Here is a 27,843-nt window from a genome sequence, read left to right on the forward strand (position 1 = left end):
ATGTACAGTATATACAAAAAAGTTGAGTCTGAAACAATTGTGCCAAGTTAAACATAAATGTTTTAATGGTACTATTTACAAAAAACAATTCTGCTTTTGATTAGGTTAACTGCTGCAACAATCGAACAGGTACATTGACATCTTGCTTAACTAGAAAAGAAAGAAAGAAAACTGATTGAATGACTGTGGCATAAAAACACAGGTGTAAAATTATACAACCATAGATTTTGCATAGCAATTAGTTACTTAAGGGGGCAATAGTGTGGTTATGACATTGTGGGGTGGCAAAAACAAAATCTTGCAACAAAGCAGTCTCGAGATCAGATCAATCTGACCTGTTGAAAATATTCTCAGCATCAGAAAATATTCCCTTAATTTGTAAAACCTGAGGTTGGGGTGGCTTCTAGCTAAGTAAGAGCTGCTACATGTTTGCAAGAGAACACTTCTTATTCTTGTCAAGTTGAGCCAGAAAAAAAGACAGAACAAAAAAAAAACACCGTCCATTGTTAACGTGCACAATTGCAAATTGTCAGCTGTGTGCACTCACACTGTGGTGCCTTGGGGGGGGAGGAACCCTAAATTATTTCCATATATTATGCCATGATTTTTATTTTATTAACAAGGGGGAAAGGGAGTGAAAATAGCAGATGCTAGAATCCTTCCGTTGCCTGTATTCCTGCCCATGGAAATCTTCTTGTGTGCTGTAATATGACTAGCATTAGCATGTTTGGGGCATGCAGCAGCGCTGTGTGTGGGGGGCAAGTGCTGTATAGACACCCAAGTCCTCTGTGACACCCCTCCCTGACAGCAAACACCTGGGAGAAGAGGAGCTGGATGCTCTCCAAAGAGATTCGAAAGGAATGATTTATCATTCAAAAAAACAAATAAAAAGAAACACAAAGAATGTGTTGCGTTGGAACAGACATAGATACAAATAAAAAATGTGTCAGGAATGAAACAAACAAAGAACGCAAACCAACAAAACTGGACTTGGCAGTTCAAGAAGTGCTCTGGTGATTTCAGGCGACCTCTTAAAGGGGAGAGGAGAGAAGGACACCACATCCCAAATGTACCTGTTTTTATTTGGATGGGGGCTAAAGGGGGTGGGGGGTAGGATGTGAGGATATTTTTTATTGTTTTGTTATTTGTCACTCCACTAAAAATGTACATGGGAATTACAAGCAAACTAGTCAATAGAAAACACCCTTTGGCCATACTTTGAGGAGTCCGCTACATAGTGCGCTACGAGTGTACACGCCACGTATGAAACACCACTAAGCCCCCATGTACATTGTTTAGCCTACTACAGAAATCATTTTTTGTAACACATTGTTTTATACTTTTTTTCTTTTTTTAACATTTATTCTTTTTTTCTTCCTGTGACAAAAACAAGGTGTAGGGAAAGGCTTCTATCTCCATAATATTCACTAAAAACTGTGAAAAGTATTAGACTGATGTTTGAATATCAAACAACAGGAACCCTTTAACATCTTAACTTCGGTTTGAGGTTCTGCTTGTTAATGCCAGAGAGGAGAGAGGCCCAGGGGTTGGGGGTGTGACCAGGATGGGGTGGGATGGGGGTGAGAGTTGTGACCGGGGCAAAGATGAAGGGGACCTCAGCTTGCAAGTCATTCATCGGTGAGTGGAGGCCTTAAGTTTGGGCCCGTCTTCTTCACAAGGCAAGTCCGTGTCATCAGAATCCATCCTGCTGTAGCCGGGGGCTCTGCAGCCCGAGATGCTGCGCATCCTGTGTCTGATGTGTTCGCTATCCGCCTCGGGGGGCTCGGGGTCGGGGTCTTCTGACATGGGGAAGTTTCGACGCTCAAACGGTGCCACCGTCTAAAAATGGACAAATGCAAAACGAATACAAAACATTAGACATATTGTAGTTTGGTTCAATTCCCTCTATGTCGGGAGAGACTGAAAATCTACGAAACGTAGCTTTAAGGCCTGTAAAACACTGGAGCAGTCAACACGTACCCTTTCCTCAAAGGTGAAGTCTGGCGTGGAACAGCGCGTGTCCTCATTGGACAGCAGGCGGTTGGAGTCCCTGGAGCAGGGTGTGTAGGGGTTGGAGGTGGCATCGGGGCTCGGGGGGCTCATGGGTGACGGCACATAGCTGTAGCTGTAGTCGTGGAGCAGGGGGCAGTGACCGGGGTCCGGAGAGGCCGGCTGGGGCGTGGGTGGGTTGGTCCCGCACAGCAACGGAGTGGTCCGCCCGTCAATGGATTTGTATGACCTTCGGCGGAATGAGTGAACGCATGAGGGACGTGAGGAGGGTTTTGCGACATGACTTATAACTGTCCCCATGGTATTTTTGGACATGCACTGTTATGAGATAGGTTAGTTGACTAACCTAAACTATTGACGTTAGTCAACAATGTACCTTCATACTTTGTGTTTTTATTACTGATGAAGACTTCTAAATCAACAGAGCACTTTAGTGAATGATTTCTGTTGACATTCAAGGGCTTAATGCAAGTTTTCCACATGTCAGTTTTGCGGGATCATTTTAAATTTTATCATGGCCCAAACATTTGTCCTCCTATCACTTATGACCATGTAAATATATACATGAAATAAAAATGTTTTAGTCTTGGTCTAAGGAGTCATCCATAAAAAGTAATGTGGTGTGAGAGTCTTTCACCACTTTAGTTCCTCTTAGGATAATTTTCCAAGCATGCCAGAAATAATTAGGGCCATTTCACAATTTTCTTGTGGTTAATGCGCGATTCATTAGCAGCATTTGTGCAGACATACCTGCTGCCCCTCCGCTTAGCGGGGGCCAGGGCCATCCAGGTCCAGCGGGATCGCTCCTGGTCCTCACACGGCTGGTGGAGCTGGACGAAGGCTGCATCTGTCAGGTCCTCCGTCTACACACACAAACACACACATATATTTGTAAACTCTACTTGTGAGGACTGTGGAACCTAATAACTGATTTATACTTAGTTGTGCGGCGGCTTTTGCGCATCCGAAAATATCTACAATGTGTTGTGAAGTTTTAGATCGGCTATTTTCAGTTGCGCAAAACCAGCACCCAAGTATAAATCAAGCTTGACCCTTCCATGTACTCCACAATCATTACCTAACCTCACCACTATATGCCTTACATTGGCTTGCAATGTCAGTCATACTTAATATAAGAAAGTTAAGATATAAAACAAAGAATCGCTATTTATTGAATATTAACGTAAACCAACCAAGGCATAAACTGCATTTGTCATCTTTTGTCCATCTGTCTCTTCCTCATTCACAGCGCTCATGTCACTGACCCGTTGGTATAGAAACCTGACACCACACGTGTCGAACAAGGCAGATTATTTAGTATTATTAGGACAGCATATGACAGAGCACAGTGTATGACAAAGTTTTCAATCTAAATACATTTAGTTTGTGTGGAAAATGTCCATAGTGAAGTTGTGTATATACGGCACTTAAAAAGGAGCACAATCCAGTGTGGATTTACAAAGAGTCATAATTTGCAAGCAGTGCTTTGAAAAACAACGAAGCAAAGCATGGTCAACACTACAACTCTCTAAAACCACCATGAACGTCACCATGAAACCATTTAGCAATAAATGACAAAAAACACATCACAAAATCCCAGCTGCCAGACCACACATACCTCAACAACGCAAACAAGTGCAGCGCCATATCCGTCAAGACAAACCTCAATAACGCAAAAGAGTGCAGCTCCATATCCATTAAGTTCCCAAAGGCACAAGTAACGACATTAGTCAAGCCATCACCTATCACTGCTAAATATATGGCTGTAAGCAACGCCTTTCCAAAAAACAAATAAAGATGCTAGACAAGAGATACTATGAATTCTTGTGTTGCATTGCCTGCTTTCTGTTAGGGCTGTGAATCTTCTGCCATCTCACGATTCGATTCCGATTCTTGGGGTCACGATTCCGTTTTTTCCCCATTTTTTCAAAACAAACAAAAACATTTTTTTCCCCCACACCCCTACTCTGTCTAACAGTCGAGACAGAACAGTACAAAGCATGATTTATACTCTGTGGTATCGCTTGCCAAAAGATCCAAGTCTTCATCTTGACAAATGAAATAGGCGCAATTATGTGACATTAGCGTGTTTTACCGTTAAACAGTAGCATTGAGGGTAATGTAAAAGTTCGAATTATTACAATTTTGAGTGTCACGACTCAGCAGTATGCGATGTCAGGTTCATGGTGCTACTGAAGTCAGGTGTCAACACCACCTCCATAGAAATGAATGGTTTGACACTGTCCATGTGCAAGCTGCTAAATTATCAGACCAAAATGCTCACCTCTCTCTCATTCTCTTCCTCAGTAATGGGCTGGGTAAAGATGTCCACTTCTCGCCAACTATCAAAAAAGAAAAACATAATAAGCACAGGGAGTTGACTATCTCCGGCACTGTGTGCCTCATAGTTTATGGGTGTCACAGTCCACATCACTCACTCTTGATCTCAGTGATGTGGACTGTGACTCCCATACACCCATTGCACATTCACAGTATTGAGTATTACTCTGCCCTGTTCACTTTAGCAGCCATGTGATTTGATTATTTATGATAGCCATATATAAACTGTACAAGATTATAGCGTCACAAAACTACAGTTATGATTCTATTGTATTTTATGCTATTTTGCAAATTAAAATATGTGCCATTTTTCATATTATGACTATTTTTTCTTTTTTGTTGTATTTGTATTCTGTCCAAAATGTCGAGGTGGCTCCAAGTACAATGTTGCCACAGCTGTATTGTAAGTGCAATGTCACTTTGAAACAGAGGTGGGTAAGGGGACTAGAGTACATATCACAGTATTTAAAGGAGGAAACCCTAGGCTGATTTTGTAGCTTGTTTTCCAATTGGATGTGGATGGGTCGGAAGGGGGGGGGGGGGGGGGGGGCGGTTATAGAGGTTGAGCGGACCTTGGAGGGCCCCCAACATCTCCAGGACAACGGTATCGGAAATACTGAACAATGCACCTGCATGTTTCAAATGTCTTTGTTTATTTAAAATCAGCATTACGGACAAACAGGTTAAAGGGGAAGCAGCGGTTAAAAAAATATATCCCATGACAATTATTTATAGGTGGTAATAAAATGTTCCACCTTATTATCCATCCGCCATTAACATGAATAACATTATGAATGCCACGGGTCTCACAGTACACTTCTCTCATGGTAAGCTGGTCATATCATAAGCAACACTCTCAACCAGTCTGATGGTCAATGGTAGAGGTCTTACCTAGGCGTCAGGATTTCTTTGTACTGAAGTTTCTCCACCCGCGTGGTGGCGGCAACAGACATGGGGATCACAATGTTGTTGATGTCAAAGGAGCTCTCACCTCGCCTCCTCTTGATGGGTTGCTGTTGTTGATAGACATTTCAAATACAGTCGAGTCAGAGCATAGCACATAATAAAGGCTTGACTAACAACTCAAAACTATAAATGTCCAACTACCCTTTTTCCTCACAAATGACTTCTAAAAGATTATTCACTAGCAATCATCTTAACCCTTTAAGACCTGAGGCGATTCATTAAAAAAATCTAAATCCTAACAGTTTTTTGGAAAAAAATCTTCCTTTTTTTTTTTTTTTTTTTAGATTTTTCAAAAATAGCAGATCTACAAGTTCATACTATGAGCTTGTATATCTGCTATTTTTAAATAGCCAAAGACATCTAAAGTGACACAGATGCGTTACAGGTATCAATGGGTTAAGCTCTCAAATTGATTTTTATTACAAAGCACCATTTTGTATTTGACACGTCATCAAACACGTCATTGATACTTTTATATTAAAAAAATTCCATAACTCCAGTGTGCATAACATTTCTATGGGAAACATTTGTGCGACTGCAATATTGGTAGCCTTGCAAAGCCAGCCCACAATTTATCTTCACTAAGTTTTATGCATGACTTGCTTTGATTGTGGGCATTGTCAATGAGCATAAACCTCAATTAATGGAAAGGCTACTGGAGCCACCTTTCACCAGTCATAGCTGCATAAGTCATAGATGCTTTATTTGTCCTTGCGGAAATTCCTTTTGCGCCAAGCGGTCATGATTTTGTATTACATTTTCATATTGGACGGTATAAGTAATATGTTACATATTTAAACATTCAGAATACCATCATAAAATGTCTATGTGATGCAATGCAATAGTAGCTACAGAGGACGTTGTCTTCCATTGAAGTTATTTATGGTACATAATGTTCTCACGCATGTGTGAGAGAAACCATTTTGGGAAGTACAAATATCCAAACAGTATAGAACATTAAGCGAGAGACAAAGGAGTGTTTCTAAAGGAGGAAAAGGTTTGTGACTATGTCGAGGCACATTCCCGTTTCAGATGCATTTCAAAAAGATAGTTTTGTTTCTATGGCGGATTATATTTTTTACTTTGAACAAAAAAATATTCAGGCAAGCATGTTTTAGGGTAATTTCCTCTGACATAAACAACGTTGCGTGTGCCCTTACAGGTGTATTGGAGACACTCTGACTGTTGGGTCCGAGTGGCGTGGAGTTCTCAGACGAGGTGGACAGCTGGCGAGTAAGGGGGCTGTGGAGGGATGAGTGCATGTTGGCCAGTGTGGCGCAAGGGCTGCCTGAGTCCAGGAACAGCTTGGGGGAGGCTAGAAGACAAAAGGCAAACCAAATTGCATTAAGAGTGTTGCTCCAGTTATTTGAACCATGATGAAAACCATAACCTTGTACACAGGCAGATGACTGGATTGACGCAGGGGTTAAAGCTACAATAGCGGGAGACATACTGAAGGGATTTAAGATAACAATACAATCTTTTGGATAGGTGTGAGGTTTTCTCCCCAAACAGTTCACCGTGAAAAAGGTCAAGGCAGTTCAGCAGGACTTTTACATGGAAAATGCATCACTCACGATCAGTCCTGTCCAGAGAGTGCTCTCGTAGTCTTTTGCGGCTGAAGCTTTTGTCGTAGGGTCCCGAGGGGGACGGCAGGGCATGCAGGCGTTCCGTTTTGCACAGGGCCGGGCTGTCCAGCCTGGCTGTGCTCAGGACAGCACTGCTGCTACTGTCCAACGTTCTGGGCTTCTCGGATCGGTTCTTGTAGTGGCCAAGCCCTGCAGGGAAGACACAACAGTCAGGGCATGAGAGGAACCTATTCCCTTCCCTCTGACTTTAGAGGGACTTTTGCCCTTCTTTGACCCTGTTTATTCGAGCTGCCGTCTGTAAGTATGTCTAAAGGAAATGAGCTGGTAATGACCACTCGAGATGAAATCTCTCATGCTGAACGGGTCAAAAGCTGTGTTGTTGCAGACACAGCAGTGCACTTACTGACTGCCATGAGTGAGTTGGTGAACTTGTGCTTCTCTTTGGAGGAGGACAGCTTGTGTTTGAGGGAGAGCTTCTTCAGCGGCTTGCTCCGCTCCAAGGACTTGGTCTGCCACTGGGTCTTCAAGACCTGCTGCAGACGCAGGCCTACACACACATCTAAGGAACACACACACACACACAGTTATGAGATTAGTTGATTACTTAGAGTAAAATACTTGGACTGGCACTGGAATATAAGAGCAGTAGGTGGGTGTCGAACGTCTGTACCCTTTGAGCACTGATTTGATCACATCTACAGTACTAAGAATCAAAATGGACCAAGCATTGAGATTTCCAGTCTTCCTTTTCCAGAGCAACATTAGCAACTTCGTCCTGGGGGATCCCGAGGCGTTCCCAGGCCAGTGTGGAGATATAATCCCCCCTTCTGGTCCTTGGTCTGCCCCGAGGTCTCTTGCCAGTGGACGTGCAGCGAGGACCTCCCTAGCTAGGGAGACGCTCGGGAGGCATCTGTACTAGATGCCCGAACCACCTAAGCTGGCTCCTTTCTAAGTCAAGGAGCAGCGGTTCTACTCCGAGTCTCTCACGGATGACTGGAGTTCTCACCCTATCCCACACTTCATGACCATAGGTGAGAGTAGGATCGAAGATTGCTCGGTATATCGAGAGCTTTGCCTTCTGGCTCAGCTCTCTTTTCAGTGCGGTACAGTGACTGCAATACCGCTCCTGCGATTCTCCGGCTGATCACCTGCTCTATCCTCGCCTCACTCGTGAACAAGACCCCGAGATACTTAAACTCCTTCACTTGGGAACAAATTCTCATTCCCTACCCGGAGTGCACAATCCATCGATTTCCTGCCGAGAACCATGGCCTCAGATCAAGTAGTATGTTAATTGTGGCTGTTTCATTTAGGTGTTTCAGTGTGCCAGCATCAGGAGCTGTCCATGCTGTCCGTGTCTGCTGTAAAAAGGGTCAATTTTCCAAACTTTACAGCTACTTGAAACCACACCAAAGAGATGTATTGTTAAAAAGGTTGGCTCTGCCTACCCTTTTCTTGAATGTGTTTTTTTGTGTCCAAAAGATTATAATAATTGTAAAAAAAAAATGTAAAAACAACTTGCTAAGAGTTATCTTTCCAATGACATTGTTTGCATGACTTGAAGGACATGGTGTTGTTAATGTTTGGTTGTCAAGAGGTCCTCAGACAAACACTGCTGGACCACATTGATTGAGTAGCATAATTTCAGGATACGTTTATGCTTCTTCAATGGGGGCATCCTGCCCATGTATACATTTAAACATTTTTTCCCCGTTTTGTTCTTTTGGGCATTTTTCTTTTTTATTGACAGCGACAGTGGAGAGAGACAGGTAATGCAGAGACAGAGTAGGGGGATGACATTCAGCAAAATAGTCCGACCAGCCAGGAATTGAACTGGGGACCCGCTGATAAGAGCATTGGGACCATGAGGTATGCATCCTAACACTCGGCTATCGGGTTCCCCGTATACATTTAAACTTGTAGTAGTTTAAAATGTGTTAAATGAAAAAGTGGTTTATTTTGTTTTTACACTTGGCAAAGTAAGGCCACAAAAAAAGTATACAGTTTTGGTTTCAGTAGTGAATCCCAAGTATGACTAGAGAAGGAGTCCTAACACCAACACGCCCTATGACTTTTGTTTTATATCCCTCTGACTCAAACTGTCAGTGGCCACACCCATGGCTTTTTAAAATTCTCCTCTAGAAATAAAACAGGAAAGAACAGTTTGAACTTCTTTCTCTGTGTGGGTGGGTTGGAGAGAGAATGTACTGTAACACTGACCGTCAGGGAAAGAAAGGATGGGGTGAACGCCTGAGTCCAGTCTAGACAGGCGCTCCAGAGTGGGGAGATCGTACTGGACGTCCTCCTTGGAGGTGGGCCGGCCACCGCACATGACACAGCTGGAGTTGACCCTGCAGTTACATTGGAGGCAGCTGCTCCGCTGGGCCTATAGGGGGCAGTAGAGTAGAGGAAGAGTGGTAAGAGAGAGGTAGAGCACCATTCCACAACTGACTTTCTTTTGGGCAGTTTTTGCTTTACTTAGTAGATAGTAGAGACAGGAAACCAAAGGCAGAGAGGGCAGGACACAGTTCACCAGATGGAACCAAACTGAGGATGTTACATTAGTGTGGTTGCGTTTATCTGGTCAGCTACCGCCATGGTGGCTCACAAGAGAAGAGGTCAACTTTAACATAACCGTACATAATACAGCATCACAACACTTGCTAGAGCTGCACATAATCCATTTTAAGGACCAAATGCCAATACTAAATATTTTATGTGACCTCTTGTCTAAACTTCCTTTAATCACACATTTTTAGAACTGTATAATAATCAGTTTTTATTTACTGAAACATGATTTTTTTTTTTAAACACAGGTTAGAGGAAGAGCAGCAGATTAAAAAAAATCTAAATTATTTGTTGTTTACTTCATTTAAGGACCACTTGATCTATTCTTAACCCATCATGTAATTAAAATTTACATTCAAACTGTACTATTTTACAATCAAACCCTGGTTTATTTTTTGTATTTGAATGTATGTTCAAATATGGAATATTTGTTGATAGCCCTTAATGGGAAACAGTTAACCAGACAACATTTTGTATCACTATCCGTTTAACTAAGTACCTGAGATATTTAATTGTAAATTGTGACTAGCAGTGTCACACGACAATCGTCTGCAGTTCTAAGACTGGATTTAGCACATGAATTAGTTCTACAAGTGCTTCATTCTAATATATGGGCATGTATATGCACAGTGTCTCCACACAGCGCAACAGTAGTGACCCCTCCCCCCCCCCCCCGGTCGAGTGGCCATCATTTTCTATTGAGAAAGGGACAGTGAAAAGGACCTGTATGAGACGCGTACACCATCGCGCATGCGTGCGACTTCTCTATTGTATTATAGGATGGGATATTTAAACCCAGATACGCTTCACTTTCTTTTTTTTGGTTCGTATTTTTATTTATATATTTTTTTAACGAATGGCTTTACATTGGAACTGTAGCTGATAAACATACAGTATATCTAGGAAACCACAAGGCAGCGAAAAATGCATTCAAGTACTGACATCAGTTGTAGTACATTAAGTATGATATAGTTGCTTAGGATAAGGCTAGACTAGTGACATGCACTGCAATGTTTGTATACATATGTAAACATGACACTATGTTTAACCACTTTAAGTAAGTAAGTCATTTTAACCACTCTCAATCCCAAGTGGCCACATTTACCAAAATTTTCCAAAATGTCCAAATGCCCCTCCCTAATCAGGATGTACTCTGCTGCCTTGATCACCTCTTGTCAGATGAACACAACTCTCTTACAGAAGTCTATTTGCTATAGACACACACGGGCGCCTACAAATTCACGCCCACAATTGAGACAGCGCACCCACTCGGGGTAAGGGAGAACGGTGTACTGCAGGCCAACCCATCAAAGCCACTGAAATTCGAGTAAGACACTGAGCCTACATTTAAAATAATCCTACATTAACTGGAGACGATATAGATTTGAATAAAAATATGTTTCCATATGTATGGAGTGTCTTCAACATATCTTCTAGTTTTCTCAATAGATGTGTTTCACATTTAATTTGCCACTTGAATGGGTTACCCATAATGTTAACAGAGCAGAGAGGAGATGGCAGACGGCATTTCAGTGACATCACTGTCTTTACGAGCGCCGACTTTGAAGAGGGGAATTCTCAATTATACATCCCGATCCTGACTGACTTTGTTCATGTCTATATTTTGAACATGTCACAGGCTTAAATACATTTTCCACCAACCGCGGAGCTCCGACGGTACATGAGAAATTAAAATGTAAACTAAATGGAGGAGTGACATATCCGGACATTTTCTATTGAGATGACAGGTATGTCACATTAAAAAGGACAAACTAAACATATGGGACACTTTATTAGAACACAAACAAATCGCTACAGCCTCAGTAGTCAACCAGTAAAACCCAAGTGGTGGCGCTGTCTCAATTGTGGGTGTGAATTTGTAGTCGCCCACAAGTCAGTTATGATGCTGTATCTTCATTGGGGCAATCATGGTTGCAATAACAGGGGATATTGGAACACCAATCAATGTTTCAACCAAGCAAAACTCTCAGCTGCCTAGTCAATTATGTGCAGAATTGATCCGAGACGTTAAGTCGTTCATGTAGCCGAGTCATTCCCTCAATCCAAATACTGACATCCCATTTCCATCCCTAACCATTGTTCTGAATGTTGATGGAAAATGACAAGTTCAAGGAAAAGATTTAAAGGGGCGTGAAACCCTAGGCTGATTTTGTAGTTTGTTTTCCACTTCAGGTTAAAAACTACAGCAGGGTAAAAGCATGGCAGGCTGCATAACACACATTAGCTGAAGCTAATCAAATTAATAATGGGTGTGTCAATACCGTCTTCATGCTTGCACATTGGCATGCCCTTGGCTGTGGACACACCTAAAAAAAATCTAACACTCATTATTAGTGTTTATATTATAAGTCTGCCATGTTTTTAATCTGCTGTAGTTTTTAACCTGAACTGGAAAACAAAACTACAAAATCAGCCTGGGGTTTCATGTCCCTTAAGGAGAATTCCTTAGAAATTCAGAATGATCTTACTCTGGGCTACGTAATCATGTGACGTAAGCTGCAACTAGTGTTCTTTTCTTCTTCTAGGCTCAGATGACAGACATTCTGGCATTATGCCAACTAGAATAAAAGGTTATTTTCTGTTCATCATCATTTACCTAACACAAAATAGTACACACCCAATAGGCCTACACACCCACCCACACGCACTATCCATCTGTCTCTCTTCTGATGAATTTGTTTTTCTCCTGCATCATATGTGCTCCCATAGTTTCCCTAGTGCATTCTTTCTGAGTCATTTCATGCAGGTTATAGTTATAGGTGGCCAACCCACTGGCAAATTAGAAGCAATTAGAAGTACAGTGCTCTGAAATAAAGTGTTATATACACTTGACACCACACAAAAAGACTACAATAAGAAAGTTACGATAATAAATAATAGTTCGACAATCTAGTATATTCCATTTAACTAGCAGGAGCAGCACTGACTGTTTAATAGACAATTTGATTAGATGCGCACATCCATATCACCTATTGATTCAGTTTACTTGAGCACTATTTGCAGTTCACGCCACAGTGTCTCAGTGATGCAACGAGGCCTGACCCCTGAAAGTCGGCGATTTGAATAGTCAGTCGTGACCCCCTCAGTCGACAAATTATTTGATTCGACCATTCCGTGTTCGTTTTTTTTTCTCCATATCTTCCCTTTATAGCATCAGTTACTAGCTATAGTGTCATGTACTTCCAATTTAGTCTCTCTCTACTTCCTGTAAGTAGACTTAAAAAATAAAGCAGTGTAGACAGATCATATTAAGAGACCAAGCCATCGTGACAAGGAAGGTCAAGTTCCTTGCATCATGACGGGATGTAAACAACAATGCACATGGATTATACCCAAGAATTTGGATATGAAACTGATTTAAACAATGTATATACTATATGCAACTAACAGTAAAATCGCAATCTCTGAACATGATCACCCATAGATCATTCCACTGCAAAGCAAATCAAGCGATCAATAAAGTTCTGCATTTAGGGCCTGAGTTGCAGTGCGGGATAGCAGGGATTATTCGATTCCCACAAATGTAGCACTCACATTCAAACACCATCTTGAGTCTTCTGTGCACTATCTCTCCCTCTCTCTACAAGGCTACAAGCCCCCCCTCTCCTTCCACTGCCTAATGCTTATTTATACTTTGTCGTATGATATACAGTAGCAGATCTGCGACACATTTGAGGTAGAAGATCAGCTATTTTCGGAACACAACACCTTCGTACAACGAAGTATTATCAATTAAAATGTGCCGACGCAGATGTTACAACACATCAACTAGTGAGGTTCAAGAGTTTTATTCACATCCATCATGCAGGTACAATGAATGGAGTGAAAGACTATTTTGCTTATAGGAGATACACCGACGTATTTAACAGTAGATAAAAAAATAATCGTGATAATCATTTTGGCCATAATCGTGCAGTCTTAAGACAGACATGAGTTATGACGGGCCAGCTGACCATTTATAAGCCAACATCTTAGGAATAACCACACAACTCAGGTAACACCTTGGAGTTGTGGTGACAGCTTTGTCTTTTAATTTTAAAAATGCCCAAACTGTGTGCTGTCCATATTGTAGAGTATGTTAATACAATATAACTTACTAGTTCATCTGCAGTGATTAGAGGTGGTTTCCCTACTCTTTTACAGAGACATTTCGACCCCGGTGTCAGGTAGGACACCTACTGGTTGACAATGTCAATAAAGTTATTGTCCCAATTGCGCTGCCATCTTTATTGTCCAGAGGACTCTGGGCATCATTGCAAATATCTCTCTCTACAGGGAGAGGGAGACAACGGACATAAAACATATGGATTGTACCTTTAAATATTGCTGGAGCGAGAAATTGTGTAACAGGATATCTAATTTCCTTACATTAAAATACATATAGTTGTGTATCGCATGCTAAAGGACACAATAAATTAAGCACTGAAGCACCTTTCCTAAGGGATAATAGAACTCAACTAGGTCTTATCATGGCTGCCGCTGATGTCTGTCCAAGACATTTAACCATGTTAGGAACCATCCTAACAGATGAAGAAATAAAAAGACTATTTGACCACAGCCTTTGTGATTTTCCAACAACATGTGATTAACCAATCAACATGCCCAATTACTTCCTGTTTGGAGCCCTGTACAGAACTTTGTACTTATTGAGAGGCAAACTCAATGGATTCATTTCATAGGTATGATCAAGAGAACATTAGAACACACACACACACACACAAACTGACCTTGCCGTTGAGGTTGGGCACAGTGTTGGGCTGGATGAGGCGTCGCCGTCGACAGCCCACGAGAGGTCGTGTGCGAGCAGCAACACACGTGCTGTCGTAGCCGGAGGGTTGTTGGTGCTTGGTGTCAGTGCTTTCTGTCATTCTGATGGAAGAACCAATAGGACAGTTTCAGCCGCAGTTGTCAGTCTCAAAATCTCATAATAAAAAATGATGTTCAAGAAATTATGCTTCCAATAACCTTCTCAGTGGAGAAGAAATTCACCTAACTCTGGGAACCTGTCACTAAAATACGTTTTGCCAAGCAATTGTGCAATGCGTATATACTGTACTCAGATGTCACATCAGGACAGAATAAAATGGCAAGAACAAAAAGAGAAAAAAAAAGAGAAAGAACCCCCCCTCCAAAAAAAACTAATCAAAAACCTCAAAAACTAAAACTGCAACTATACGTGGTATCACACAAGCACAAATCCTTTCCTTCTATTCGTTAACAGCCATTCTCTTTTTAAACCGTACTCTGGCAACAGCTGAGAGAATTTAGCATTAACAGTGTCACCTGTTGAGGACACCGTTGACTGGGCGGCCATTCTGACCCCTCCAGGGGCCAAGCTCTGTTGTGGTGACGTGGGCAGTTACTGTGTGCTCCAGACGCTCTGAACTACCATCCTGGACAAAGAGATAAGACCTGCCGGTTAGACTACACCCAATGACAACCAGTGACAATGTGGGCTGACAAACAGCACATTACAAAACCTGCCTGCTTGAAAAGAGCAACAGCACACAAAGAAAGGTCTAATTTTGTCAGCCCCAGTATTTATATGAGCAAATCTCTCTCAGCGGTAAAATGATAAGGCATCCGAGAATGAGCCACAATCAGACAGTTTGATATCAACAGCTTGGCTCCTCCATGTATAAGCTTTGTATACATTAGAAAACATACATGATTTTCACACGTACAGCATCTACAGTATCCCCCCCGCCCTCCTGCCCAGAAACAGGTTTTAGCAAACAGGTTCTACTCATTATGACATCTTTACAAGTTGCTGGATACTTTAAATCTTTACTACAGGGTTTGTCTGTATGTTCACACAAAAGTAGACCAATCACAGCCCATATAATATGTATTTGTAACAATCGTATATATATATATGTTTTTGTAACAAACTTATATATAGTATGTATTTGTAACAAACATATAACTGCTGTAACAGAACAGACTAGCCCTGATACAGGCCCAGACCATGGCCATTTTTTATTGTATTCAAATGGAGAATGTGGGCTATACGTTTGAATCTGGCACTTATTTTTCAGACATTGTAGAAGGACAGAGGCCACTTCGTTATTAGACTTGTTTTATTCAGCCTTTGTTTAATGAGGTAGTATCTGCCATTAAAACAAATCTAAATCCCTAAATCCTATGAAAATCGGATTCAGCATTAAGTAGCAAGCCGAAATACAGAGCAGCAGGGGGTACATCTAAATATATCCTGAGTGAAACAAAGAGATAAGACACCTTCTAATGAATTACATTCAGATGGAGCACAGTGCAAACCCCTTTTGCTTGATTCAAGTCTGATCTAAACCTTTGACGTTGACAGCAATTACCACCCTGTACACTGTACAGACATCTGATAACAAATGAGGAAGCCTACAAGGAAGTCTACAACCTGGGCATACAATGTCTTTACAGTCAATAACAGTCTTTACAATAAAAATGTCAGTGACCTACTGTCTTAAGGCACAAACTAAGGCAGTGACCAGAAATCCAACAGTTTCCTCCACTTTGTTCACAGTACGAATCGAACACTTTGTAGTCACTTTAATTTCACCATTCAATGAAAATCTTTAGTTTTAACACAAAATGAGTTGTGAAGGGACAACAGCACGCAAAGTCCTAAGAGCATTAATGTGCATTAACTGAGTGCTTCGTGGCTACATGGTAATGAAAATCATTCACAGTGAACCATGAATAGAAAGAAGAGCTAACGCAGGGCCGTATGGTAAACAAAGTCTGGGGTTAAACCTGATCTCTGTGCTTAGGTTGGGTGCAGATAACAATACGTTCGGGACAATTTTGGGCCCAATGCGCCTCTCCCAATAACCACAGGTGTGTTCCCAATTTTAGGCTGGTCTGAACAAAATATCAGCTAAAATCACTAGGTAGTGCAAGGTATTTACAATGCAGACAGAATCAGGTGGACGGTCAAAATGGATAGAACAATGGACAGGCTTGTAGAATCATGACAACACTATGTGAATGCTTTTCCCATTAACCAGGAAAGCATCCGTGTCATTTTAGATTTCTTAGGCTATTCAAAAATGGCAGATATACAAGGTCATTTCTTTTAAGCCTGAACATTTTTGTAAATCTTTGAATATATATTTTTTAAAGCAAACATTTGTAACTCAAATCTTTGCTTCTGGGCATTCTACTAATGTCTTCTAAATCCTAAGTTTTTTTTTTAAACTTATGTTGCTTTGGTGGTCAAACATTTTCATGTGAAGGACCCCCAAAATCATATGTATTTGATTGCGGACCCCCATCTGAAAATATTTTGTTTCAGGGACCCCAAGAAAGAAAGATTTGAGTTAAAGATTGAAAAAAAATTCTATTAAAAAATGTCAAGATTTTTCAAAATAAATTGCAGATCTACAAACTAGCAGATTACCGCGCTATGAGCTTGTAGATCTGCTATTTTTGAATAGCCAAAAGTATGAAATAAATGGTAATAGCTAAAATCTAACATGACACAGATGCATTCCCGCATTGAATGGGTTATTTAACAAGCATTCATTCACAACAAGCTGTGTCTGACTGTCGGTTTCCTTTTTTAACTTTGCTCTAAAGTCATGCTGAAACATCTTTTAAGTGTGTGATGCTTCCGCCATGGCCAATTGTCTTGTGTGTACATTGTGATGACAGGATTGAAATCTGCCATTATATGAGGGGTCTTCAATGTTTTCAGGACTTTCAGGGCGCCAAGTATTACCCGAGAGTTTAAAGCCTCTGCCTTCATCTCTGGCGGACCGGTAGGCAATGTGCTGGGGGCCATGCCGCCCAACTCCACTGAGCCCTGTGGAACAGAGACCCTGGGTTAAGACTTTAATCCACACGCAGACAGAAGTCACCACATACGTAACCGACCACAAACATTCAGATCAATTCTCAAAAATGTATCTCCTCAAAACATTTTGATTTCTGCCCTGGTTCCTTGCTGCCGTGCTGAACATACAAACGTCGACAGGTTCAGGCCACTGACCTTGCTGGCGCGGATCTGTCTGTAGATGTCCGTCTGCTGTCGGATGCGGTACTCCAGGTCCGAGATGTGGGCCTGGAGCCAGTTCCAGTGGCTTATGATGGCAGCTCTCTCCACCGTGTAGCGGCTCTCCGCCCGCTTCCATCTGATCAACACAAACAATGGACAAAATCACACAGTTAATGGGTGAACAGATCATGTGTCTGCAATGGAACTGAATAAGTGAACGGACATACATGAGCTGATATTATGAAGTCAGATAAACCATAGAAATAAAAGTATTGACTTTTCATAGGAGTGCTGTACTTCCATATCAAACACGGAAGAAGTCATTGCATCACTGCATTTGTTTGGTATGAAGCTGTGTTGGTCATGGTATCAACAATCAGATCCCAAGTAGATGACTGGGGAAATGCAAGTAGGACACTTATGTCCTACTTGCATTTCCCCAGTCATCTACTTGGGATCTGATTGACCTCTCAATACTTTAATATTTATGGAATTAATAGTTTATATAGAATTAATAGTTTATATAAAGTGCTTTTTTTTTTTAATCCTGTGTTAATTACAATCTATTAATATCCAGTAGTGTTTCGGTATGATGACTGGGATCTAATGGAAATTGTAAAAGTATGAAACATGATAGATGCACCTATCTTTAAAACCAAGAGACCCCATCTTTCACACCGTATTATCAATCGCAAAACGATTGGATATTCAGTCAAAGCGGTCTATTTGGGGCAAAGTATTGGCCAGCAAGCCTCCAGGCATTTCCCCTGGCGGACTGCAGAGGTCAGTGACTAAGAAAAGTGTCCAGCAAACACAACACTACTGCAGCCAGCCTGAAAGCTAATAAAATCACAAACTACGACAGAACAGTACATTATGCACCCACCGCACAGATTACAAAATAAGATCGGTTCCATTAGGCAGATATTTTACAGGGCAAGGAACACAGCCCAGCTAGAGCAGAACACTCCATTTTACCAGTATAACACACTGAATGGGCATTTCAAAGGCAGACGGGAGAGGAAAATGTCTGCTCATGCATTGTGGAGCTATGCCCGCAGAGGGCGCCATTTCATCAAAATATGGGGCCGCACTGGCCGTGTAGGAACAATGAAAATAATGAGTCAGATGGCAGACAAAGATAGAACTTGCACACACACCCCTCCCTCCCCTTCTCTCTGTTTTCAATTTCAAGAGCTCCACCAGGATGGAGGAAGTGAAAAGGGCTGCAAGAGGAGGATGGAGCGAAAGAAAGAAGCAAAGGGAAGAATGGGAGGAGAAAGGGGACAGGAAGACTCTGCCAGCCCAGAGAGCCGCAGACTGGCTTTAAGAGCGATCCATAGGCCGCAGGGCTCTGAACGAGGGAGGTGGGGGTGGGGCTGGAGAAACTGGAGCAGTATGACAGTCACTGGGATGCCTCCAATAATCCAACTAGGAATCCTGCCTTACTGCCTCAGAAGGGGCATTTTTACGGTCTGCTTTGTTGCAGGCGGCAGCCAGGCACTAAAGAGCCATTACTTGCATGAAAACCACAGTGGTGCATTCTTCTTCAGTTTCATTTCTATTCACTCACTTATCAGTGACTTGTTCAGCTCATTGCCTCAGTCACACAGGAACACAAATTCAAGGACACTGCTGTATAAGCACAGTGGATCCAGCAGTGTGGTGTATTTCTGTATTGCCAACCTTAACAGACTCTAGCTCGCCTTGCCAAACATACATAGGGGGAGGATGCAAACAGATGTCGCAACCTTCTTGGTCACGCCTCTTGACAATCAACTGGATCAATGCATCTGCATCTCATTTGAGTGTGTCCTGTCCATAGAGGGATACTTTTATGTACAGGGGTTTTATACAGGAAAATGTATTCATGTAATATGGAGGGGGTGGTCACATGAGCCTGCAAGTACCCTAAATACATCGCTGTCTGAGGCATGGACAGAAATGCCGGACCCAGTATTGGCCTGTTGACGAGGCTATGATGTGGTGGAGAGGTCACAGACGAGGGACACAGTAGTGGTGAGGAAAAATGCTCACTGAAAGTAGCATGAGTGTGGGTTAAGGGTAAAAAGAAATGTGCACAGGAAGAGACTAAAAGACAAACATTATGAGTCCAGTGACGTTAACAGAATGGTGGACGACAGTAACACAGGGAAAATCCCCCTCCTTACACAAGGGGCTAGCTCCCACACACAGACACCCCCACCCACTCCAGCACATATTACCCTCCAATAGCCAGCACACTATCTACCCCCTTACTCCCATACACAAAGCACCAGCAGCAGTCCCTATGGCCTCAGTTTTTCATTCGTCAGCACATTCCCCATTGTGGCGCTTCTCTGGACGCAGCACATATGTTCGGCAGTACCAGGCGTTCCTATACCATACCAACCTGGCTAAAATCAACAATGACCATAGCCCAGCACTCCTACAAAAAGCCAACAGGCCCCTAGGGTTGAAAGCAAGCCAAGTGAGCTGAACGAGTCAACACCTGATATACAAGGACCAGCTTTCCAGTGGAAATCTACTACCCTGAATAAAAAGGAGTTCTCGTAGTAAACGTCCCTGGAAGCCTTTCCGTCAGTCCCTGTAAGCAGTTCTGTGATAACAGGAAACTAAAACATAATGTGTACCTTTGTCATACATGTTACTTTAACTGGTGATGTATTGTCACCAACAGCTAGGCCTATTCAGCTATTTGAATTAGGGATGCACCAAAAATTCGGCCACCAAAATTATTCGGCCAAATGCCCAATGAGTGAAAAATTATAATATTTCGAAACAGGATGTAGTAATGCTGTGACACCGTAAACAACACATTTGTATTGAAATCAAAGAAAAACAACCACTCGCCATTTATAAACAGTGCACACTGACGGTCTTTGAAACAATGGTGTGTACCAGAGCCATGGGTCTGTGTGTAGTCCACGTTGAGTGCACATGGTCACGCTAGCCTCTCGTCAAACTAAACAAGCCAAAACACATTCCACACGTTCATAACATGGTCTTTGAAACGCCGATGTGTAGCCAGAGCCATGGGTCTGTCTGTGTGTAGTATATGTGAGCACAAACTGTCACGCCCGCCTCTCATCTAACAACAATCTCTGTCTGTACTAATTGCAAACTGCAAAGTATTCAAACAAACACATTCCACGTTCATAACACGAAAAGCATTGCCGCGTTTCCCACGATTCAAATTATGTTTATTTGAATCCATCCGGTGTGAATGTTAAAACAATTCAACGCCAGACAAACAATAACAAAGCATTAGGGATATGGACAGGTGGACAACTATGCACTATTGCAGAGTTTAAGTGACGCTAGACCATACCCGTGGGGGGATATGCGCACATGATTTGGCAACCCGGGAGCCAGAGAACACAAAAAAACGCTAATAAACAGCTGACATTTGGGGAAAGCGAAAAACAGGCTTCGCTGTTCTGTGCACATGGTAATGGTCAACGTCTGTGTGCAAATGCAGAGCAATTGCTCCAGCCACTGAGGAGAACCGAGCAGAAGAGTTTTTGGGCTCACCGCACAGAGCTTTGTCGAATTATAGGAGGATTGATGGGTTGACAGCAGAGTGACTATTATGTTAGTAAACACACAAAGGAGTCACAGCCATGACTAAAAATAATAATAATGAATAATGAAAATCAAACAAATCACATTCTGTGGTTTGGTATTCGGTTTCCAGCCATGTTTCCTCATTTTCATTTTGGTGAATTTTAATATTGTTATATTGATGGGTCAAATCTGCATGTCTAGCTTTCTGACGTTGCTTCGTTATGCATGTGGCACTTGAATAAGTGCAGAGATCAATGCATCTACTTACATCTCACTTCATTTATTAACCATTTAATATCTTAGTTGACCGGAGATCCCCAGGGGTCTATACTAGGCCCCCTTCTTTTCCCCTCTACACAAAATGTCTTTGCCAAAATTAGCCAATCTACAAGCTCAAAATGTGTCACGACACATTGTGAGCTGGTAGATCACTTATTTCCCCAGAATGTTCACTTCAGAATACAGACGCAAGGATTCATGTCGTTAAGAAAAACATTAATACATGTGAATCACTAATAAATCCATGACTGAACTGTAGTGGTAGTAAGGATGGGAGCATTAGGATTTTATTGATTCAGATTCTGCTTACTGATTCCGGTTATTATTGATTCCCCGTTTCAGTTCCAAAAGGTTCAAATTTCAGCCAATCAGGAGAGAGTGCCCATTTATCAGCTTCAATTTGATCGTGTTCCAGGCCAGCTCCAATTGTGTCTGTTCACTTCTTTGTGTCATCACTTCTAATTTCACCCTTGTTTACCCTGTATGATTGGTCTCTCCTGATTGGATAAAGTTGGCATCCCGACCTGAAAATGCATTTTCTGTTTACTAAAGAGCCTGAGAGACAAGGAGGCATGTTACTTTCTAGGCTTTCTTGTTGTAAGTCTTATTTAGGAAAACAACTACTGCACTCATCACAGGGGGGACAACTGTTTGGAGCTTGGTACACAAATGGCTCTTTTCAACTACAAGAAGTGTCCTGAAAGCAACAAAATGATGGAGCTTGCACAAAAACTAATTTCACCCACTGACGTACACCTGTAAACCTGTAATGTGACAAAACAGATTTTAATAAAAGGGAACGCTGACCAAGGAGAAAACGTAAAACTACAGAGCGATAAGTGCATTTATGGTGAAAAGACTACACACTGTGTCCATGCATGGTACACTGTCGCTCAAACAGATGCACAGGATATCTGTGTTGTTGATCCGTGACATAGTCACTGACAGGCCCTGACAGATGGCTACATACATCCGGTTATTACCACGTCTAGGAACCGATATTCTATTTATAATTGTAGTACCCAACACCAAGTGGTAGATATTGGGATAGATGAATAACTGCCCTCAGGTGAATAACAGTCCCGACTCCCTAATGAACCACTCTCAACATGAGATTCTCAGAGAGCTTCAAGTAAACAATCCAGAGAGGAAAAGACAAAGGGGTGTCTTCCCCCTCCCCCAAATAAAAGCAAGGAAGAACAAAGGCCTGCAGATGTTGAACCTTTTAAACCACCAAATACAAAAAAAAAAGAAAATCACTTTCTGATTCCACTTCATATATCATGCAGGCGTTGAGTCATGCTTATTACAGACTACAAGAGGAATTAAAAAGAGCGACAGACGTCGCTTCAATTATGTGTTTTCTCCTCAAGAGTCAAGGTTTGCTGAGAGGTCAAAGCATGGGAACAATTTGAGGGCAAAGATGAAATGATTACGCAGGTTCGTTCAACTATGCCATGAAGGTTAACTGATGTTTCACAAGACGGACGGTCGAAGTCCTTATCACACAAGGAAGTGGAAGACAGAAGCGTCAGCCTCTGGAACAAGTCATACCGTGAGGGAGTGGGGCAGGAAAAACTAGAGGGTCAAATTCAGACAGAGCTGCAGCAGTCATTACATAAAAGATGGGGTTATGTAACGCCTGTGGGTTCATGCTGAGGAACTGAGCTAAACACATCCAGATGTGTCAAACAGAATAAAAACCCATACACACAGAGACACACACAGACCTATATACACATACAAAGGAAATGGGGAGAGGGGGGAAAAAAAGAAAGGAGAAAAAAAAAGTCTGCAACGTAATGCTGAGGCATAAGCATGAAAGGCACGCAGTAGTCTCTGCCAACCCAGTTACCCTGATTCATGCAATCCTAACGCATTTGAACTGGTAAAAAAAAAGCTGGTAAAAAATAATAATAATAATTACCAGAAAGGTAACACACATTCTCATTCTCTAGGGTCTTGACCTCTGGATGAAGTCTGACAACCTGGCATCATTTAGTCATCTAGTCCTGTAATATCACCATTCCAGACTGTTTAGTAGGGATGGAAATGAGGGATAGTTTTGCAACCGTTAGTAACATCAGGTTAACCCACATACCCAACCCAAAATGAAAATGTATCAGAATGGAATTTATTTTGGCTCCTGTCAAACTGCAATATTCAACATGACAAATAAAAAGTAGGCTTAATAATAGCCTAAATTGTGTCATAATCTGCACAGCTTTTAAAACACAGTAGTCTATAGCCTATAAATCCGAATTCTTACACATCACTTTGCCCCTTGCATAAACATGTGTGAGAACTGAGTGTCGCTTGTTACTCGTTATATATGCTTGGATGAACAGGTGCTGTGATTTAACATGTTCACGAATCATGACATGGTCTGCATGTTTGTGATGCCTTTATCTCAACTTTAATAGTAAAAGTACTAAAAAGTGCTATGTCTTGTGAAACAGAATATATAATAAATAATCATAACATTATAAACTACTGACATTTACTTGTATAGCGATTACTTCTTCCTTTGCTCGTAGTACAGACTGAAGGAACATTTCTGACATTAATACCCATATTAGTAGTGGCAACGTAAAGTGATGGCATTTCTAAATGAACGATTGGTTGCGCGCCGTGTCATGCACCAAAAAGAGCCGATCTACAAGCTCACGAATGCTCAGACCATGAGTTTGTAGGTCGGCTATTTTTGCTGCATAACACGAGCGTTGAACTCCGCATATTCACAAACATACATTGTAGTGCAAACAAGATAACGTATGTCCCTGGCTCTCAAAAACGGTAGAATGAAGGAGAGTTTGTATTTCTAAAATCCTAAAAGACAAGACCAAGTCATTAGATGGTGGGCCAGAACATAATCAATGGTTAATTTAAGAACTGGAACTTTGACTGACCATCTTATGCAAATGCTGGATGAAAGGAATTCATCAGGTGGGGGTAGATTCTCTATTTGGACATTATAGCCCAGGGGTTCTCAAACTTTTTACATTGAAGGAACCCCAGTTTGATATGCAAATTTAGGTTATGGACCCCCATAACTGAGTGTACAAATGTGTACATTCTTGTACACTCTGTAACTACAAGAGTGTCCATTTGTACATTCTTGTAGTACAGGCCTTTGAGGGTCACATTAGTTCTAAACTATCAGTAATTTAGCTGGTGACCCCCTTGAAGCCCTTCAAGGACCCCTGGGGGTCCCCAGACCCCACTATGTTAAAGGTAGGGTAAGTGATTTGTAATTACTCAAATAATTGCAAAATGGGTCTATGTTCTGATAGTGCTCGTTACTATAGTGTCCTGTCCATATAAGGAGTCTCTAATGTCTCTCCAGCTCTTTATTAAACAGAAAATGCATTTTCAGTGCACTCTCCTGATTGGCTTAAATGTTGTCACCTACCTGAGAATTTACTATATTCTGTTTACTAAAGAGCTGGAGAGACCCAAGTGACCGAACAAACGCTCTGTAGCAATGAGATAGTACTTTAACCTTTTTAATAAAATTATATACATATATATATGTATATATATATTTGTTTTTATCCTAAAAACGATTATTTGAACATTCGATTATTATGACCCATCCCTACTTTATGTATTTTCGCAATGATTACAGTACCCTGCGATATAGTTATCGCGGACGATAAACAATAATATCGTATATCATCCCATAACTATACTGTTTCAGCTGGAGTTGAGAATCCCCATTCAAGTCTGTGAGGCTGCCTAGAGGCCAGGTCAAGAAAAATCCCCGTCCCTTTGATTTCAATTAGGTCAACCTCACTTATTTGACGCTTATTTGAGGACAGGTAAAAGCAATATGGCAGAAACTGAACCTATCAAATCAATCAGTCGTCATTTAAGATCGGACATGCTTGGCACAGGACTCTACACCTACTTTTCCACTCCACGTTGCCTGTAAATGACAATCTGAGACCTTGCAGATCTACAAGCAAGTAACGCATCACATCGACATGCATATTAGTTTACAGATCTAGAAGTTTGTGTGTGTGCTGTATCCTAACACTTTACCTGATCAAACTAAATGTAACAAACACCACATGTGAGGCAATTCAACTAAATTATAAAACTTATTAGACAATGGATATGTTTGTCTTATGTGCACCAGTGATTCGATTCAGAAAATGGGTGTGGGCCACATGGAAGTTGTGTCATGATCCTAAGAATCCAGGGAAAACATTTTGATTGTATGACCTACAATTCAAATGTTATAGGACAAAATGTTATAGGCCAAAATGTTAAGTGGCCTGTTATAGCACCACCATAGGGCAGATTTGAAAAAATTGGTGTGCGAGATTAGCTGCTCACAGACACAGACTCACAGAGCGAAAACATAATCCCCGGATTCCCCGCCCGTTCCGGCATGGCAGAGATAAAAAGTGATGGTAATTCTGTGGCCTACTGGCCACAGAAGTAGAAGAGAAACACAGAAGATTAGCTCGACACTCAGACAGCCGTAAAACAATATGCAGTCAAGAGTCAATCTAACCTATCTCAAAAGATTACACACAGTCACAGACGAAAATTACAGACGCAACGTTCAGCACGGCAACTCGCTCGCTTTAGCTCGCTCGGTGGTGCTTCACGTGGCTCAAGTTTGCTGGAGACTGTGCGCCTCCAACATGGTCCAAAACGTAACAAAGTCAATGGAGGGGATTCGTGGCTCCAATGCACAGGTTTTCGGGTTTTCTAGTAGTCTATGAACGGAATGTCAATCCGTGCTATTTCACTGTGTTGTGTGAGATCGGGTTGACTGTAAATACAGGGTTACTCTGTACCCTACTAGGTTATTGCGCCTCCCAGAGTGAAGACATCTCCATTATTTAGCCAAACCACAAATGTGGAAGATGTCTTTTTTTTTTAACGAAAAATACAAATTAACCAATAAGCCATTAAGCATCTTCAAATCTATTTTTTTGCTAACCGCTGGACATCCCTAATTTGATGCCTTGCCCATCTACAAGCACTTATGTAAGATCTGTCATTTCCTGATGCGTTATTGTTGCCTCAGAAACCAAAGGCTGTGCTCTGCCTCTCTCTGTTCTCAAAACTGTAGCCTCCCCCCCCCCCACCGTGCCTAAAAAAGGACCATTACAATGCTTCCACAAAGCGTCTCCAATTTGAAGTCATTTTCTGTGTAAGGTATGGGAAATCCAGACATCACAGGAGTCAGTCTTACAGCTACCACCACCCCATGTCCTGCTAGATGCGATTATGGATGTCACATCCACACACACAGGCATCCTGGCTGGAACAGAGTGGCCCTGCAGCATGAGCATGGCAACAGATGTTGGCTGACCACCAATCCTCTGGGTTGCGGGAAACCATGTCTACGGTATAGGCCAGGGTGAGAAGATTACTGGTACGTAATACAGCGCCAGTTAAATGTGCAGCCCCAAATAGGTGTTTTCCACAACGGCTGACTTGAATAATTGAAGTGCTGCTACGCGAAGACGACATTAAATTGTCTTCCTTGTTGCCTGCCGAGCCCTGTAAGCCGTTAATTGGTGACTGAGACAGAAACGTCAGCTGTTGAAGATGAGATATTATGGTTATCTACACACCCTGCCTTTCTGAAAGAAGGCCTTGTTCACAAGGATATCAAATCCCATCTCTGTGTAGGGTTGGTAACCAACAACCAGTTCCCAATGGTTTTCAACTGTGGGACTGACAAAGCAAAATACATAACAGGCTTTCAATTTTGTTGAAGACAATATACACAGTTCACAGCAACATTATCATCACAGCAGCATTAAATTAAATGTTGTTTTACACCACTAATATAGAAACATCAGCAATGTTCATTATGCCTTCGAGTAAATAGTTTGTCACAGAACGACATGCATTTCTTGTTTCTCTTTCCTCTGTGTGGGGATTTCCAATGCCAGGTGTTTAAATAAATGTTTCCTGATTTAGACGATGCTGTAAAAATGTTGGATTTTATACTTCATACATGCAGTTTTAAATGCACCTGAACAAAAACTGAGGAATGAGATACTGCACCATCAAAGCGAATTAACTTACAAAATAAAAAAAACATTTAAAATTGACCTCCATTGAAAAGAATGGCATTCAAATTTGCAACTCTATTCTGGTTTTACAATATTGAACTACCTCCTCAGCTCCACTGCATGGGAAGCAACAATGACATAGTCATGCTCCACCCTCCACCCGTTTAGAAAAACACAGCTGCCTGCAAACTGACATACAAGCACTTCATAACATTGCTCAACACGCCACCTGTGGAAATGTCATTTCCTGCACGAGAGGCAGCGGCTCACATATGAGCGTAGTGTAATATAAAATGATGCTATGTTTGACAGGATGCCGTCTCCTAGTCCTGACAATGCCCAGAAAGCCACAGATTCAGGTGGACTAAACGACCATGACACCGATTCACTCTCACCATGTATGACTTAAGCCATGTTTTCACTACAGGGCCAGACTTTTTCCAGCAAAAATAATTAGCATAACTTG

The 27,843-nt window shown here is 41.7% G+C and overlaps 1 protein-coding gene across 3 annotated transcripts in view; it reads right to left on the reverse strand.

Moving 5' to 3' along the window:
* Positions 1 to 37: 37 nt before the first annotated feature.
* Positions 38 to 27,843, reverse strand: part of LOC311059475 (KAT8 regulatory NSL complex subunit 1-like) — a 41,672-nt gene continuing 13,866 nt past the window's right edge. For 2 of the 3 annotated variants that reach the window (XM_084077428.1, XM_084077427.1), the window contains 13 exons: positions 17,482 to 17,623; positions 17,212 to 17,295; positions 14,778 to 14,887; positions 14,222 to 14,363; positions 9,126 to 9,291; positions 7,309 to 7,464; positions 6,894 to 7,094; positions 6,477 to 6,631; positions 5,242 to 5,363; positions 4,295 to 4,352; positions 2,761 to 2,873; positions 1,981 to 2,239; positions 38 to 1,839 (listed from right to left, as the gene is read on the reverse strand). In XM_084077428.1, coding sequence (XP_083933554.1) covers positions 1,633 to 1,839; positions 1,981 to 2,239; positions 2,761 to 2,873; positions 4,295 to 4,352; positions 5,242 to 5,363; positions 6,477 to 6,631; positions 6,894 to 7,094; positions 7,309 to 7,464; positions 9,126 to 9,291; positions 14,222 to 14,363; positions 14,778 to 14,887; positions 17,212 to 17,295; positions 17,482 to 17,623 — 1,915 coding nt within the window. In that variant the 3' untranslated portion in view covers positions 38 to 1,632. The remainder of the gene's footprint in view (positions 1,840 to 1,980; positions 2,240 to 2,760; positions 2,874 to 4,294; positions 4,353 to 5,241; positions 5,364 to 6,476; positions 6,632 to 6,893; positions 7,095 to 7,308; positions 7,465 to 9,125; positions 9,292 to 14,221; positions 14,364 to 14,777; positions 14,888 to 17,211; positions 17,296 to 17,481; positions 17,624 to 27,843) is intronic. The other variant, XM_084077429.1, reaches the window with a different exon arrangement.

This window comes from Gymnoscopelus microlampas, assembly GCF_963454915.1.
Source record: "Gymnoscopelus microlampas genome assembly, chromosome: 14".
Classification (NCBI taxonomy): domain Eukaryota; kingdom Metazoa; phylum Chordata; class Actinopteri; order Myctophiformes; family Myctophidae; genus Gymnoscopelus; species Gymnoscopelus microlampas.